Source organism: Hylobates moloch, unplaced genomic scaffold (assembly GCF_009828535.3).
Source record: "Hylobates moloch isolate HMO894 unplaced genomic scaffold, HMol_V3 SCAFFOLD_1, whole genome shotgun sequence".
Classification (NCBI taxonomy): Eukaryota; Metazoa; Chordata; class Mammalia; order Primates; family Hylobatidae; genus Hylobates; species Hylobates moloch.
Genome location: NW_026652276.1, coordinates 38,933,027 through 38,951,465, shown reverse-complemented (window position 1 = coordinate 38,951,465; position 18,439 = coordinate 38,933,027). Strand labels below are relative to the sequence as shown.

General features: G+C 35.5%; 1 protein-coding gene across 5 annotated transcripts in view; it reads left to right on the top strand.

The window, feature by feature from the left end:
• The window catches only part of NBEAL1 (neurobeachin like 1), a 212,068-nt gene that overhangs the window by 114,899 nt on the left and 78,730 nt on the right, over nt 1-18,439 (top strand). For all 5 annotated transcript variants that reach the window (XM_058439532.1, XM_032754888.2, XM_058439546.1 and 2 more), the window contains 12 exons: nt 401-569; nt 1,009-1,142; nt 1,603-1,762; nt 1,870-1,972; nt 2,820-2,976; nt 5,362-5,520; nt 7,075-7,234; nt 8,163-8,251; nt 10,766-11,341; nt 11,688-11,863; nt 13,237-13,390; nt 13,694-13,822. In XM_058439532.1, the coding sequence (XP_058295515.1) occupies nt 401-569; nt 1,009-1,142; nt 1,603-1,762; nt 1,870-1,972; nt 2,820-2,976; nt 5,362-5,520; nt 7,075-7,234; nt 8,163-8,251; nt 10,766-11,341; nt 11,688-11,863; nt 13,237-13,390; nt 13,694-13,822 (2,166 nt within the window). The remainder of the gene's footprint in view (nt 1-400; nt 570-1,008; nt 1,143-1,602; nt 1,763-1,869; nt 1,973-2,819; nt 2,977-5,361; nt 5,521-7,074; nt 7,235-8,162; nt 8,252-10,765; nt 11,342-11,687; nt 11,864-13,236; nt 13,391-13,693; nt 13,823-18,439) is intronic.

Sequence of the window (18,439 nt, the reverse complement as noted above, 5' to 3'; positions counted from 1 at the left end):
TCAGTCATATTTCTACCACCAACTGCATTTTTTTCATTATTTATTCTCTTGTTTATTATGCCTAATTGCCTAGTGACAGTTGTTTTTCCATTGTTGGAGTTACATTATAAAGTCCACTTATGGGGCTATGTTTCATTTGCCTATGTTCGAAATCCCTAAACTTTGGAAAATGAAGGTGGAGTAAAAATGATCTGGCCTGATCTCTCTTCAGTTTTGATTATGGTGACCCTTGAGGCTGCCCTGTAAAGCATCTTCCTACACAAAAATTCCTTCAGCTTAGGTTATCCTCTACATTGCTTAAAGGTTTGTCTAGCAAATTATAACTTCATGCATGTGAAGATATTAAATGACAAAATTGTCCTTCTTTTATAAGATTTAAACATTATAATTTTCCCTTTAGGATATCATAAACTGCATAGGCGGGTTAAATGTACTCTTTCCTTTATTGGAACAAATCAGCCACTTTAGTGAAGGACAGATTCCTGAAGAAAAGAATGAAAGCACAGTTCCTGAATCAATAACACCTGTTGAAGGAGATTGGCTCGTATTGACTTCCACAAAGGCCTCAGGTATTAAGATGAAATTAACATAAAATAGTCATTGAGAAATTTGAGAATTAATTGAGAAATAGATGAAAATGTTTTACTGTCATTAGGAAGAAACTTAACCGTTTGTAGCTGTAGCAGTTGTTTCTACTTTTACTAATATCATTCAGAAAGTTTATAATACTTTCATCAAAAAACTACAGATTAATCTCCAGTATCCTTAGTTTATACTCTTAGTGGAAATATGACCACATTGTTAAATTTGTGGTAGAGAAAATATATGCACATAAATATACAATATTGTAGTTGCTGGTTTTTCTGATTCTATTGTACAATAGAGCGTTGGAAGCCGACTGCTGAACCAGATTTCTACTTTGTGCAACAGTGTGCATTAAGATACAGAAAATGTGATATAAAAGTGATTAGAGTAATTATGATAATTAATATGTTCCTGATTCCACAGAGTCAAGACTAGAGAGAAACCTAGTTGCAACATTTATCTTGATTGTGAAACATTTTATTCAGAGACATCGTATCAACCAGGACAATCTTATTCACTCCCATGGAGTTGCAACTCTTGGTGCTTTGCTTCAGAAGGTGAGCCAGTCTAACATTGTGTTGATGTAACTAATGATTGTGATTTGCAGTTGATGTTGGGATTTTTTTCTTCCTAATAAATATATTTTTAAAGATTATTACAACTTGAATTATATTAGTGGGTATAATTTGTTTCACAGGCGTCTTTTAAAAACTTGTATGGAATCATACAAGAAATACTTATTTTATGTAATAGTGTATAATCTTTGATGTATACAACCTTGTTTGATAGCTTTGATATTTGGGATGTTGAGAAATATAAGACTATTTTAGGAATATGACACTAGGAGAATATACTCTGGTATAATATCAGAAAAACCAATACTTAAGTTTTTGTTTTTCTAATGTGGATTTTTCCGTTTTTACACTTAGTAGATGTTCTGATTAATGATTTAAAATTATAGCTTTATGACAGTTATTTAAACTGAACTATATGAAACCTTCTTCTGTTTGGTTTCAGGTGCCAAGCACCTTGATGGATGTTAATGTATTGATGGCAGTTCAGTTACTAATTGAACAAGTATCATTAGAGAAAAATATGCAGCTCCTGCAACAAATGTATCAATATTTACTCTTTGACTTTCGTATTTGGAACCGTGGAGATTTTCCCTTTCGAATCGGTGAGAGCAGGCTTTCAGATAAAAATTTTATAGTTGTTTTAGAAATTTATAACTACCTATTGACTTTATTTTAGCTGTATTACTTACCATTGAACTTTTTATTTTAGGTCACATACAGTATCTTTCAACCATCATTAAAGACAGCAGGAGAGTTTTCCGAAAGAAGTATGGTGTGCAATTTCTCCTAGATACACTTAGGATTTATTATGGGTATGATGCCCTTGTTCCTTTTCAGTTTGATATATTGTTTTCTGTCTGCTACTTGACTGGAATGTGTAGACTGTAGACTTTCTCTTTACCAGCGATTCTAGTATGTTTTACCTGGAAAGACGTAGGATAGAGTGGAGGTTAAAATGATGAACAGTGGATCACATACACAGGGTTTGAATCTGGCTTTCATTAATTGTGCAACTGTAGGCAAATTACTCAACTTCTCTGTGCTTGGGTTTCTTCATTTTTGAAAGGAGATAAGAAAACTTACCTCCTTTGGTTGTTTTGAGGATTAAATTAATTAGTTAATAATGTAAAGCACTTAAACTATGTCTGCTATGCAGTGGGTGTTGTATTCACATAAGCCATTTTATTCACTGAAACTCTTAGAAGATTTTCCTTAAAAAGAAAAGCAACCCAAAGTTACTATGAATCTCAGAATTACATGGAAATATTTTTTTAACACTATGACTTCTTTTATATAGAAAATATAGAAATGTAAAAATTAGGCTGGGCGCAGTGGCTCACGCCTGTAATCCCAGCACTTGGGGAGGCTGAGGTGGGCAGATCATGAGGACAGGAGTTTGAGACCAGCCTGGCCAACATGGTGAAACCCTGTCTCTACTAAAAATACAAAAATTAGCTGGGCATGGTGGCGTGTGCCTGTAATCCCAGCTACTTAGGAGGTTGAGGCAGGAGAATCGCTTGAACCCAGAAGGCAGAGGTTGCAGTGAGCTGAGATTGCGCCACTGCACTCCAGCCTGGGCAACAGAGCGAGACTCCATCTCAGAAAAAAGGAAATGTAAAAATTAAAATTTCAATTCTTATACTTTGTTTTGTCTTTCAGGAATGGTTGTAAATATAATGAACTGTCTCTAGATGATATTCGAACAATAAGGACTTCTTTGTATGGACTAATTAAATATTTTCTGTGCAAAGGTGGATCTCATGAAGAGATACAAAGTATTATGGGGTACATAGCTGCTACTAATGAAGAAGAACAGGTATTATGCCTAAGATAAATCTACTTTTCCTTTTTAACATTTGAGTTGCTACATCATCTTCTGAACGTATGTTTGTGTCTAGTTAAATATTTTGACAGTAAAATATGTGTAGTGTCACATTCAATATTATGCACTTAAGAAGTAAATTTTATCTTTTTTTTTTTTTTCTGAGATGGAGTCTCGCTCTGTCACCCAGGTTGGAGTGCAGTGGCACGATCTCGACTCACTGCAACCTCCAACTCCCAGAAGGAGAAGTGGTTCTCCTGCCTCAGCCCCCTAAGTAGCTGACATTACAGGTGTGCACCCCCACACTGAGCTAATTTTTTGCTTTTTTTTTTTTTCCAGTAAAGACAGGGTTTCACCATGTGGGTCAGGCTGGTCTTGAACTCCTGACCTCAAATGGTCTACCTGCCTAGGCCTCCCAAAGTGCTAGGATTACAGGCGTGAGCCACCATGCCAGGCCAGAAGTAAATTCTATCTACTAACTAAATTTTTCATAAAATAGATGACAGTGTAATTTAATATTTCCAATTAGCTAGAAAATTTAATATATGGAAATGATTGCTTTGTCTGGCAGTTCTGAAGCCTGTTTTCATAGCCCACATGGTGTATGTTTACCTATCATCGAAGTTATCATCAATGTTAGTGGGTAGATTTCTTTCTTTTTTTTTTTTTTTTTTTTGAGACAGTCTTGCTCTGTCACCAGGCTGGAGTGCAGTGGCACAATCTCGGCTCACTGCAACCTCTGCCTCCCAGGTTCAAGCGATTCTCCTGCCTCAGCCTCCCGAGTAGCTGGGACTACAGGCACGCACCACCACACCCAGCTAAGTTTTGTATTTTTAGTAGAGATGGGGTTTCACCATGTTAGCCAGGATGGTCGCGATCTCTTGACCTCGTGATCCGCCCGCCTCAGCCTCCCAAAGTGCTAGGATTGCAGGCGTCAGCCACCATGCCCAGCCGTTAGTAGGTAGATTTCTAACATAACCTAGGTTCATAAAATGTTACATAAAGAGTAAATTATAAATATGTGTCTAGTTTTACGTACATTATCCCATTTAATCCTCAGAACTACCCTTTAAGTTAGTGGTTCTCATTGTTTGGCCCCTAACCAACTTTACCTGAGAACTTGTTAGAAATGCAGATATACTACTGATTCAACTGCTGAACCAAGCCCTCCAGATTATTCTCGTGCACATGGTAAAATTTGAGAACCACTGCTATAACATATACAGACCAAGAATTACTTTTTGCATGTACACTTTTGGAAATTTATATTCAGAGAGATTATGTGACTTAAAAAGTCACACAACTGATAAACCTGAAACTAGAACCCAAATGTTAAAAAAAAATTTTAGAGCCATTTTTGTGCTCTTCTGGTATAAGCTCTGCAATACCACAAATTTAAGTAGAATTATGTTGACTAGGCTATTTTTCCCTCTATATGTAATATTTATTAGTGGTTACATGACTTCATTATCAGTATTAGATGAGTTAATGCAAGCTATTTTCCTATAAGGTTGGACCGCTTCAAAAGCTTCTCATTATTCCCATCTTATTTCGTGATAGCTGTATGTATGATTCATTGCCAACAATTTTTTTTTGGTTATTTCAGTTAAAGAGTTATTTGTTGAGGACTTACTGTTTACACACAATAATATTAGACATTACATGTAATATAATGATGAACTATTATTCTTTTAAGCTAATGGGGCAGGGGTCAATAAGAGAAGTTTACAAATAACTATAAACAAAGAAGAGTATGACAATATCTATAAGAGAGATACAAAGTTCTATGAGGTGTTTCCCAAGAGGGTTTTACATGTTGCAAAGACCAGGAAAGACTTTATGGAGGAGATGTCTTTTCATATGGATAAAAGAGGATAAATACGGGTCCAACAGGTAAATTTGAATAGTGAAAGGTTATACTAAAGGAAATTGAATAAGACAAAAGCATGTCTGGTTCCAAAGATATCAGAGGCCAGGTGCAGTGAGCTGGGTGGATCGCTTGAGCCAAGGAGTTTGAGACTAGCCCGGGCAGCATGACGAAACCCCATTTCTACCAAAAATACAGAAAATCAGCCAGGCATGGTGGTGCACACCTGCAGTACCAGCTACCTGGGAGGCTGAGGTGGGAGGATCACTGAGCCTGGGAAGTCCAAGGCTGCAGTGAGCTGTGATCACACCACTGCACTCCAGCCTGGGTGACAGAGGGAGATTCTGTCTCAACAGAATTTTTTTAAAAAGACGTCATATCAGATATAGTGAAGTTAAGATAAAACATTAAAGTATATAGGATTTAATTAAATAACTTTTGTGGCTTATGACCTTATTTGTGCTTGTATATATGAATGTGGTGGTTTGTTTTGTGTTGTTTAATTTTAAAAGCTCTTTGGAATTTTGGATGTGCTCTTCAGTCTCCTACGTACCAGCCCAACTAGAGGTCAGCTTTTCTTACTGCTTTTTGAACCGGGAAATGCTGACATACTGTATGCATTGCTCTTAAATCAGAAGTACTCTGACAGACTAAGAGAAATCATTTTTAAGGTACAAACATTTCTTAAACATCTTTGTATTTTGGGGCGTTTGTGGGTATATGAATTTTCTTGCAATATATCCATTCTGTGACTATAAATTATTTTTATATCTATTTCTCTAAGATGTTCAACTTATTTTTATATATAGTTTTTGTATTTCAGTTGTTTGCATATTAAAAAAACTAATTATATTGTAATCTGAAAATCATCTCAGTGGAATATTCACTTTGTCATACCATCCTCAATATAAAACCTCTCATCTTCTTGACTTGGTGGGTCTTTGTGGCAATTCAGAACATTTCAACAGCTAGTAATAATAGCAAACTTTATGTAGCAACCACTGTATGTCAGGAACTAAGTACTTTTCATATATTGGCTTAATCTTCCAATAACTTTATGAAGTGGGTATTATTACTATTATCATTTTACAGATGAAGAAACTGAGTCCAGAGAGATCAGTAACTTATAAAATATATGGAAGAGTTCCTTCACAAATGTTTACTTATCCTTGAAAATTATTTTAATGTTAATAACTGTTACTTAAGTGGATTATTAGATTGATCCAGAGGTGTATTGACACACATTTGTTCTTGGAAGCTACATGGTTTGTTTCCATCTAAGCCTTTCTCATTAAGAAACAAAATTTTAAATTATTTCTCTTTAATTTGCCATGTAATTAAACTAGAGTTTTAAGCATACCAATTATTCAAATACAGATGAATTTCAGTCCAGTTTATTCTTTTTTAAAATTTGTTTATTTTTTTGAGATGGGGTCTCGCTCTGTCGCCTAGGCTGGAGTGCAGTGGTGTGATCTTGGCTCGCTGCAACCTCCAGCTCTCATGTACACGCGATTCTCCTGCCTCAGCCTCCTGAGTAGCTGGGACTACAGGCATGCATCACCACACCTGGCTAATTTTTGTATTTTTAGTAGAGATGGGGTTTCACTATGTTGGCCAGGCTGGTCTCAAACTCCTGACCTCAGGTGATGGGGTTTCACTATGTTGGCCAGGCTGGTCTCAAACTCCTGACCTCAGGTGATCCGCCTGCCTCAGCCTCCCTAAGTGCTGGGATTACAGGCATGAGCCACTGTCCCCCGCCCAGTTTATTCTGAAATCCATTTTTACATTATAGTATAATAGGGAGTGCTCCTCCCTATTAAATTCTTTTATGCCTAGTGTTCCATTATTGGAACACTGAGCATGTGGGAGTTATTTATATCCCACTGCTCAAGGTCATCACCAAGGTCTGACTTTTCACACGTCTGCAATTCAAAAAATTGCAACCTCTGGCATAAATGGGTTAATGCTGACGTTTTTATACTTAAGGAATAAAATGATGCTCCAAAAACAAAGTATGGCAATATCTTATTCTATAAGTTAATAGCGTTATTTTATTCTATAAGTTAATATTGCTATAAGTTAATAGCAATACTTACTAACATTAAATATTAAGGCTAATAAATACTAACATTAATATTTAATGTTAATAAGTTAACATTTTTAATGTTAAATGACAAACTATTCTTAATTTTCTATATTGAGAATATATTACTTGTTATGACCAGATTATGGAACAAATGTTGAAATGCACGAACGTTTATGAGCGTAGTAAACAACATATTCGACTCAGAGAAGTTGGCTACTCAGGACTGGGACTCCTTCTTAATGAAGCACTTGTTAATACTTCTCTTATTAAAAACCTCACCCATCAAATCATAAATACAGGTATGAATAAGGCTGATAAAGCTAACATATTTAAGAAATGTTTTTTCCTGTAAGTTTTTTTCATACCGTTCTCAGGCTGCTTTTAAAATATCTGTTATTTGATTCAGCAGGACCTTCCTTGGATACCATATCATATGTAGTTTTGTTGTTTTTGTCTCCCTAGGGCATAGCACAGTTCCTTACTCAGTAAATGTTTATTGACTAAGTGATTAAGTTAATAAGTGAGTCCACGGAACAAGAAAAGGACACTACAGAAAATATGTACAAAAGATTGTTTTTTCTTTAAGGAACTTCAATTTTTAAAGGCAAATGAAAACTAATTTCACATATTCTTTGTTGTTTCTTTTGTTTGTTTTGTTTTGGTTTTTTGGTTTTTCTTTTTAGAAACAGTCTTGCTGTATTGACCAGGTTGGTGTGCAGTAGCTAGTCACAGGTGTGATCATAGCTCACTGTAGCCTCACACTGGATGCAAGTGATCCTCCCACCTCAGCCTTCCAAGTAGCTGGAACTACAGGCATGTTTCACCATGCCCTGCTTCTAATTTTTTTAAATAATTTTTTTCAGTACTTAATGACAGATAGTAGAATTTATGCCAGATGCTGGGAGTTTGGGGATATAAGGTTCTTTGTCTTGATTAGCTTATAATCTTGTTGATAAGACATGTATATAAAAAGATAAATAATAATATAAGAGCCATGCAGTATGGACAGTATGTTCAAGCAATCAAAAGAAAGGAACAATTATTTAGGGTTGACTCAGGAGGATGTCAAACATTCTAAACCTGTTTTTTCTTTAAAATTTGAACATACCTATAATTCATATTTTAAAATGAAATAATTATTTCAGCATTTTATACAAGTATTATCCACAGTTCTTTCTTTGGTTATCTCTGGTATTTAATTTTAACTTTTTGTTTTTCCTACCATAGATCCTGTTATTAATTTCAAAGATCTACTATCTGTGGTATATATATCTCACAGAGCACATATAAATGTTAGAGTGGCCATCTGCAGAAAGGTCAGTAAACTCTTAAGATGTATTTTAACGATAGCAGCATCACCATCATGCTATAAATAACTTTGCATTATTTTGCAGCAGATACAAAATTTCATTTATTTTATAAATAACATAATTTTATAAGTAAACAGTTTTCTTTTTGAAGTAAATTAACTTCATGTAATCATAAGAAATTAGCATGTGAATGTTTTCTTAGTTCTTCGTGGTCTCCTGCAAATATGTTCTTTCCAGAGTCAATTTATTACCAGAGAATAATTTTCTTATTAAGAACCTTCAATGATTGTGACCGTTTCTAATTAATATACCATATTATAGAGTTTCTGAATCTTTTGAAACTTTCTGGAAATAATTTTCTATAATTTGTTTATGAGTATTCCAACAATGATTTGTCTTTAGTACACAGTTAACCTTTAACTAAGTCAAGAGATAGTTATCCTGTCTTCCCCTTTCAGATCATAACTTTCTCTGTCCTCCACTAGTAACCATTGACCTATTTAATTTGCTTCCTTGCTTTTTTTTTTTTTGATTTTACCTCCTGATTTTGTCACAGTTCTTGAGATATATATATGTGTGTGTGTGTGTGTGTGTGTGTGAATAAGAGATCTCTATATATGGTTTATATATATATATATACACACATATATACACACATATGTAGTTTAACTGACAGAAAACTATATATATTTGTTATATAATATATATGTATAATTTCCTTTTCTCTTTAATGGAAATGCATAGTGTTTCATTGTATGGCTATTTAATAAAGTATTATCTGGTTCCTGATTGATAGACATTTAGGTTGTTTCCTGCTTTTCCATGTTACAAACTGCTGTTATGAATGTCTTTTTATGTTTTCCAATTTGTGGTAATACATCTGTAGGACATACTCCATGAAATAGAATTGCTGTTTCAAAGAGTATTAACGTTTTACATTTTGATGGATTTTTCCACATTGTCCTTCAAAATAACTGTACCAGTTTACGTTTATACAAACAGTGTGTGTGACAGTGATTATTTCCCTATGTACTCAGCCCTGAGTATTTGGAGTAGGTCATATAAATTGATCCTTTCCTTTTCATGTATAATTAGAAACTGAGAACTCTCAGTGCAGCTTGGTTTTATCTATTTTTTGTGTATAAAATAAGTCATATTTTATGGAAACTTTAAAGTCAGCATGAAAAGTTTCTTTGCCAAATAAATCTTAATCTGGGAGGAAAAAAATTGGTATTTCTGCACCTATAAAGTAACAGTTGCTCACTGATTGATATTGCATTAATAAAGAAAGAATCTTCACATCATTGTGACTCCTTGCCTTCTGTATCAACATATATTAGTACTAGTAATATTGAGTCCTTACCAACATTGTTCATCTCTTGCTCTGAAATTTGTCAGAGCTAAACTTCTGTTAAGACAGATACTCAAAACACTGGAAGCTAGAGTTCTTTTCATCAACATAGGAGTTTATTGGCTTTGTGATAAAATTGTCTTAAAAGATCTTAACTGAATGTCTAAAGCTTTTTAAGAACTTGTTTTTATCTAAAAATTGAAATCAATTGGATAGTAGAGATCATACGTATTCCCATGTCACTGTTTACTATTCTGGCTAAGCAGTGACATCCATCTTGCTGAAATTTCATTTTCTGGAATTAAAGTTTAGTTTTTGTTCTGTTTGTATAATATAGACTTACTAAACAATGTAGACTTTAGTGTAGATGTACTGAACAAAAAAGTTTTTGCAAAAGCAACCATGGCTCATGCCTGTAATCCCAGCACTTTGGGAGGCCGAGCAGGCAGATCATAGGAGGTCAGGAGTTCGAGACCAGCCTGGCCAACATGGTGAAACCCCATCTCTACTAAAAATACAAAAATTAGCCAGGCGTGATGGTATGTGCCTATAGTCCCAGCTACTCGGGAGGCTGCGGCAGGAGAGTTGCATGAACCTGGGAGCCGGAGGTTGCAGTGAGTCAAGGTCGCACCACTGCACTGGTGCGACAGAGCAAGACCCTGTCTCAAAAAAAAAATTTAACTTTCCCTGAAAAAAACGAGACAGAAAAACATCCTTGGTATACTCAGGTTCTATCAAAATGTCTTATGTGTCCTATTCACTCCCCTAATGCTAGTGCCTAAAACTGTGCCTAGCACATAGTAGGTGTGCAATAATATTTCCTGAACAAATGTAGGGGGCTCATGGAAAGTATTTAGTTGAGAGGATATTACTCTATTATTTAATATATACCATCATCCTATTCATTTTAATTTTTCTTTTTTATCTTCCAGCAAATATTTTAGTGTACTCTTACTCTGTACAATGAGTAATATGGAGATTAGTTGGAAACACAGTGCCAGTCTTCCAAATAGTTTATAATCTAATTAAGAATATAATCTTTTGAAAGTATATTCTTCTATAGTTTCTCATTAAATTACTTTATCACTAAAATAACTGAAAAGAGATTATTTTTGATATAAAGTACTATGTACTTTTTGAAGAATTTTGTATTCTAAATCTTTTTACAGGTTTTACAAATTTTGCAGTCCCAGCCAGATGCAGCGCATCAAATATCACAACAAGTGGGCTGGCAAGACACCTTAGTTAGGCTTTTTTTAAAAGCAAAATTTGAAAACGGAAATACTCTTCATAAGCACAGTAGAGCTGTTTTAATGAAAGACAATGATAAAAATATGTCAACTGAAGATACTAAGAAGAACTTTGATGAAAAAACAGATGAGGAAAAAATCACCTCTTTTGCCTCAGCTAATTTGTCTTCAGATCAGTGGAGTTTGGAGGATGGACACTCTTTAGACTCAAACACACCATTATTTCCAGAAGACAGCTCTGTGGGAGAATTGTCTTTCAAATCAGAGAATCAAGAAGAATTCTGGCATAGTAACCCTTCACATTTGAGTTTAGACCTCAGTGGAATTGACTCATGTGAAATGAGTGATAGTGGAAGTCAAGTGCCAGACAGTCTGCCTAGCACGCCATCCCCAGTAGAGTCTACTAAATCGTTTTCTGTGCACTCTGACAAAGAAAGCAGCATCACAAATGATATGGGCTTTAGTGATGACTTCTCTTTACTTGAAAGCCAAGAGGTAAAATTGCTTATTTTTCCAAATGTTGTTTTTATTTTCATGTCTGATATATACTTCTAATCCTTAGAAATATGTGAGCAGTTGTTAACAATTTCATATTGTATTCATGTTCTAAGTTTCATGACCTAAGGTTTAGAAACCTGAAAGTCACTAGATTGTGAGTTTTTTGAGAGCAAAGCTAATGTCTTACTCATCTTATATCTCTAGGGCTTAGTAAAGTTCCACATTCATTAAGGACTTTAAAAATATGTTAAATGATTACAAGGACTATATGTAATGGTTCTTATGATGTGCTTTCAACAACTACACCCTCTAGTTATTTAAAATTACTTTATATTTTCCATAGAGATGTGAGGAGGAGCTTCTTCAATTACTGACACATATTTTGAATTATGTAATGTGTAAGGGACTAGAAAAGTCTGATGATGATACTTGGATTGAACGAGGACAAGTGTTTTCAGCACTAAGTAAACCAGGAATATCCAGTGAACTACTTCGACCATCAGATGAAATAAAACTAATGTAAGCATTTAGTTAGTGATTTTCCATCCTCCTTTTGGTGACAGCAGGAGTCTAAAATAATGTTATTGAACATTTATTCAGTATTCTGTGGATACAACAAGGGAGAAAAAGAGAAACTTTGTGCTCAGTTCTTTTTCCTATCTTTTGCCATACTAGTAGGATCTAAAGAGGAATCCCAAACTCATTCCAGGATGAGGAGGTTTAAGTCTTAAGTAAATTTGGATCGTAAGCGATTACAGATTTTTTGTTTAAACTGTTTTCTTGCAGTATTTGAGGACTTGATACATTGTTTTCTACAGGCTTGTCCAAATTTGAGTGTTTCCTGCTAAGAGAAGGGAGTTGGGTTTTCGTGGTAATTATTTCTCTGAAGGATTTAGGGTTCCTTGTAGATCAAGTTTGTCCAACCCACAGGTTGCAGGCCACATGCAGCCCAGGATGGCTTTGAATGTGGCCCAACACAAATTCATAAACTTTCTTAAAACATTATGAGATTTTTTTGTGATTTTTTTAAGCTCATCAGCTATTGTTAAAACATATTGTTAAAATATTATTATCGTATTTTATGTGTGGCCCAAGACAGTCCTTCTTCCAGTGTGGCTCAGGTAAGCCAAAAGATTGGACACTCCTGCTGTAGATAATAGGACTCTATAATGGTAGCACACCAGGGAAGTATTACATCTTTTTTCCACAGGGCAAGACCCTCTGTAAGGCATAATAAGGCTTTCTTCCCTAACCTTGCCAATTTCCAGCTTTAAAGAAACTAATTTAAGTATCTTATGAAGGATAGAATATGAATTATTGTCATAGCTTTTTTATAGTCAAGTAAAACAGGAAACTTTTGACTTTTAATACTACGTATATTAAAGATAAATACTCCAAACATTTCAACGTTTCTCCACTATTGTTAAATTCCATTTATAGGCCTGGCGTGGTGGCTCATGCCTGTAATCCCAACACTCTGGGAGGCTAAGGCAGGCTGATCACCTGAAGTCAGGAGTTCAAGACCAGCCTATCCAACATGGCAAAACCCCATCTCTACTAAAAATACAAAAATTAGCCGGGCATGGTGGTGCATGCCTGTAATCCTAGCTTCTCGGGAGGCTGAGGCAGGAGAATCGCCTGAACCCAGGAGGCGGAGGTTGCAGTGAGCCGAGATCACACCGTTGCACTCCAGCCTGAGCGACAAGAGCAAAACTCCGTCTCAAAAAAAAAAAAAAAAAAATCAATTTCCATTTACAGTATCTAGGGATACCTGCTAGAGATAGTATATCTTTAGAGATACAATGCTGCTTCTCAAGCTGTTTTGTTTTGTTTTTAATGTCCTATTTTTGTAAGCTCACAATGGTTTTAAGAGGACTTTGTTTTCCATTTAGTTTGCTACAAAAGATGTTAGAATGGGCAGTCTCAGAAAACAGAGAAGCAAAAACTAATCCAGTAACTGCTGAAAACGCCTTCCGACTAGTGCTGATCATACAGGACTTTCTTCAGTCAGAGGGACTAGTTAATTCAAACATGTGGACCGAGAAGGTGCAGTAATATCTCTTTAAAATTGTATTTTGGGTAGTTAAGAACTTTATTCAAAGAAAAATTTTGCACCCCCTCTTTTTAGAGCGTTAATGCTTAATCAGATTCAATAAACAAGGATAAGATGTGATGAATAGTCACAGATTTTGTTAGCTATTACTAGGATGATTCTTTTGGCTTTTGTCAACTGAACATTGGACTAGTTTTTGAAATATTTGTGGTATGTATTAATGTTGGGGAAAATTGATCATCAGTAAATAGAAAAACTCAATGTTTTTATTTCTCAATTTTTTTCCTTTGTGATAGCTTTTAGAGGATATGATGCTGCTCTTTGACTGTCTGTCAGTCTGCTATTCTGAAAGTCCAATATGGGTAAAACTCTCTCAAATTCAGATCCAGTTGCTTCTAGGATTCATTGGAAGGGGTAATTTGCAGGTTTGTCCATTCTTTTATATTATTTTCTGTGCTTGCATGCAGCATAGGTATTATTTATGTAACAAGCCAATTAAAATGTCTTTTTGGTATTTTAAGTTTTTCATTAGTTCTAAAAGTATCCATGATTTCATTTGGAGTTTTGAGGAGCTTGAGAGGCAGTTAATTTGTTATTTGTTCCTGATATTAATAACTGTATATAATTTTAAGGCTTCCTTTTACAGGATTTATACATAGCTTATATTAGAAACATTGCTCGTATCATCTGTATTCAGTGTAACTACTCAGGTGCTAGGTAGCCTGTATAGACTGTTTATATATGTGCAGTTTAGGGCTTGAATTTTTTAGAAAAATTATTTTTTAAATTATTCCTTTTAAATTTTTTCTGCTATTTTACTAATTCACAATTTTACATTCTATCTCATATTTTTTTATTTATCACACACTAAGTAACCTACAAAGTACTAGGCATTGTGCTAGGTTTTAGATATAAATATTGGTCACAAGGAGTATTTATTATTTCTCTTTTAAATTTAAAATGGAAAAGGCTGAAAAAGTTTGACGTGAATTTTAGTCTCACTTTTCTACTTACATGGGGTACTTGTGAGAACCTGGGTTAGATTAGTCATGATAAGATTTTCACAGCTATTTACCTGGCCCTTTTTATTTTATTTTGATGTTTCCATTTTTGTATTTGGTGCAGGGAGGTTGGGGTGTGGCTGGCTTCTGATTTACATAAACTAGATATAATATTAATAAGAACATGGAGAGGTTAAAATTCTGACAACAGGTTGCCCACCCCTACCTTTTTTTTTTTTTTTTTTTTGAGATGGAGTCTCTCTGTGTCTCCCAGGCTGGAGTGCAGTGGCTCTCGGCTCACTGTAACCTCCACCTCCCAAGTTCAAGCGATTGTTGTGCCTCAGCCTCCAAAGTAGCTGGGACTACAGGTGCCTGCCACCATGCCTGGCACATTTTTGTGTGTTTTTAGTAGAGACAGAGTTTCACCACGTTTGACATGCTGGTCTCAAACTCCTGACCTCATGTGATCTGCCAAAGTGCTGGGATTACAGGTGTGAGCCACTGCCCCCGGTCACTCTATTTTTAAAAAAGAGTATAGTCTGATGATTCTATTTTTTATTTTTATTTATTTATATTATTGTGAATGCTGTAGAGAAGTAATTCTATTTTTTAATAGATACTTATTTTTCATTGTAAAAGTAACACATACTCATTGTAGAAAATTCACAAAAGCGGCTGGGCGTGGTGGCTCATGCCAGTAATCCCTGTACTTTGGGAGGCCGAGGTGGGCGGATCACCTGAGGTCCGAAGTTTGAGACCAGCCTGGCCAACATGGAGAAACCCCGTCTCTACTAAAAATACAAAAAAGTTAGCCGGGTGCGGTGGCGCATGCCTGTAATTCCAGCTATTTGGGATGCTGAGGTAGGAGAATCACTTGAACCTGGGAGGCAGAGGTTGTGGTGAGCTGAGATCATGCCATTTCACTCCAGCCTGGGCAACAAGAGCGAAACTCTGTCAAAAAAAAAAAAAAAGAAAGAAAATACACAAAAGCATAGAGGAAAAAATAAATAATTCAGCATAACATAAGAGAAAATAACTATTAGCATTTTAGTACGTTACTTCTTTCTTGTTCTATGGATATATCTTTTTCAGATGTCATGTATTTGGATGATTTTGTGTTTTTTCTTTTTCTTACTATTATATAAAACTCATTTCCCTATGTTACTAATAGGGTTTCTTTTTCCTTTCATCCTAAAAGTAACACATACTCAATTGTAGAAAACTTGGAAAATATGGAAAAGCTAAGCAAGTATATGGGCATTAAAGTACACAGATGGTGGAATTTTGAATTATACAGACTTAAATGCAGTTTTTAAATATATGAACTAAGAACTTTAAAAAAAAGGTTATACTCTTTGTCTAGTAATTCTACTCTGAAACTAATTCTAAAGTAATAATCTAAAATATGAAACTGGCTAGGTGCAGTATCTCACGCCTATAATCCCAGCTCTTTAGCATGGCGAGGTGGGTGGATTCACTTGACGCCAGCAGTTTGAAACAAGCCTGGCCATCATAACAAAACCCCATTTTGGGAGGATGAGGCATGAGACTCGCTTGAACTCAGGAGTTGGAGGTTGCAGTGAGCCGAGATCGTGCCACTGCAGTCCAGCATGGGCAACAGAGTAAGACTCTGTCTCAAAATAAATAAATTAATTAATTAAAATAAAATACAGAACCACCTTTATACACATAGATGTTCATTATGATATTCTTTTTTTTTTTCAACCTAGAAGTAGAATGAGGATACCCTTTTTGGCTTTTTCATTAATTTTAGCCTAATGACTGCTAAAGTAGTTGCATTTAGCATGCCAGGTAGTTCTTTATTTTAGATGTTAGGACTTTTTTTTCTTCCATTTGTAGTTTACCCTCAGTGTTTTTTAATTTGATGAAATTTTCCTAAACAAAATGTGTATTTATTTGGTTCACAATTAAGTATTCAGTGCCCATTCCATAATAAGGGCTTTATAAGTACTTATTAAATAAATAAGTGAACAAGCACAGCACCTACAGATAAGACAGACTATTATTATTATTATTATTTTTCAGACAGAGTCTAGCTCTATCACCCAGGCTGTAGTACAGTGACACAACCTTGGCTCACTGCAATCTCTCCACCTCCCAGGCTCAAGCAATTCCCTAGCCTCAGCCTCCCAAGTAGTTGGGACTACAGGCATGTGCCACCACGCATGGCTAATTTTTGTATTTTTAGTAGAGATGGGGTTTCACCATGTTGGCAAGGCTGGTTTCAAACTCCTGACCTCATGTGATCCGCCCACCTCATCCTCCCAAAGTTCTGGAATTACAGGTGTGAGCCACCGCACCCGGCCCAGATAAGACTGATTCTGTCTACTAGTGGTTAGTGACCTAAAACATTTCTCTCTAGCCTATTGTGTAATTTTATTCTCTCAGAAGTAAAAATATATTTCCCTGAGATTGTACACATTAAAGGCTAGAACAGGAACCTCTTTCTGTATAGGGATTATAATAGAGCTGCCTGCAAACTTGTTTTATTTGGCTCATACATGTTAATTAATTGCCAGTATTTAAGTATTAAAAATTTTACATAAAAACCAAGATTTCCCAGCTTCTTTCAAAAATAGGACTGCATGGTTGTTGATTCATTTAGATGTATATAGTGTCTCCAGTTAGCCTGGTTCCCTACTCCCCCTGTTGACTTAGCCAATGATTCCCATCCCTGGCTGCACATTAAATCACCTAGAGGAGCATTCTAAAAATACCTATGTAGGGCATCATCCATAGTAATTAATTCAGAATGGGGTGAGACTAGGGCATCAGTATTTTTGTTTGTTTGTTTTTGAGACAGAGTCTTGCTCTTTCACCCAGGGTGGAGTGCAGTGGCACAATCTCGGCTCACTGCAACCTCTGCCTCCTGGGTTCAAGTGATTCTCAGGTCTCTGCCTCCCAAGTAGCTGGGATTATAGGCATGTGCCACCTCTTCTAGCTAATTTTTGTATTTTTAGTAGAGATGGTGTTTCGCCATGCTGGCCAGGCTGGTCTCAAACTCCTGACCTCAGGTGAACCGCCTGCCTCAGCCTCCGAAAGTGCTAGGATTACAGGCGTGTGCCACCATGCCCAGCCTGGGCATCAGTATTTTTTGTAATTCCTCAGGTGACTCTAATGCAAGACTATAATGAGGGAAAAGAAAGCAATATATGTATGTGATATGTCAGTATCCAAAATTAAAGCAGTAGTCAAGTAAATTATCTTATATTCATTAAAAGTACCTTGGTACTTTTAAATAAATGTGTAAGCTTAGTGTTTATTTAATTTCATGACATTAAGTTAAAAGCAAAACATTGGATATTTAACTTTTTATGTAAATAGTATTTTCTTAAACACATACCAAAAAAAAGCCCACAATATTAACATTGGTATTTCCCGGATGTAGGGATTGTATGACTTTTTTTTCTTTAATTTATTGGACTCTATTGGAATTCAGTTCCTTTAGTCAGATTCAAAAACTAAAAGGTGGTAAGAGGAATGGGTTGGGGGAAAATATGAGCAGGGTAGAGAAGACAGAGCTTTGAGTCATGTTAGAGATTGTTTCCTCTAATGCTGTTTACATTGCTAAGATTTACATGGAAAGAGTACCTGAAGTCTCTTGTTGCCTTATCCTGCAAAGACCTGTGTGTACAGCCCAGACCAGCTTTTGGCACAGATACATTCTTGAAGTGGTTTCAGGTTCTAATACTTTTTTATTTTCTTTTCTTTTATTTATTTGGGAAGTAATATAGATCCAAGTGAGGATATAGGGTTAAAGGAGAAGGAGACACAATATATCATTTTTCCTGCTTTAATTTTAAGACTTAGATCTTTCTGTAGCCAAGGAAAAAGGAAACCCCTAGTGATCTAATTTACCTTTCCTCATTGGGGATTAAGGCCAAAGCTTAGTAGTAGTATACAGTATTTCTTTGTCTGGGCTTGTGCCCTGACTATGTATATTCCTCGGGAATTTTAAGGGTAGTTCGGTTTCTGATCAAGGACTTGGACTCCTATATACCTGTTCTTTATGTATCAAAA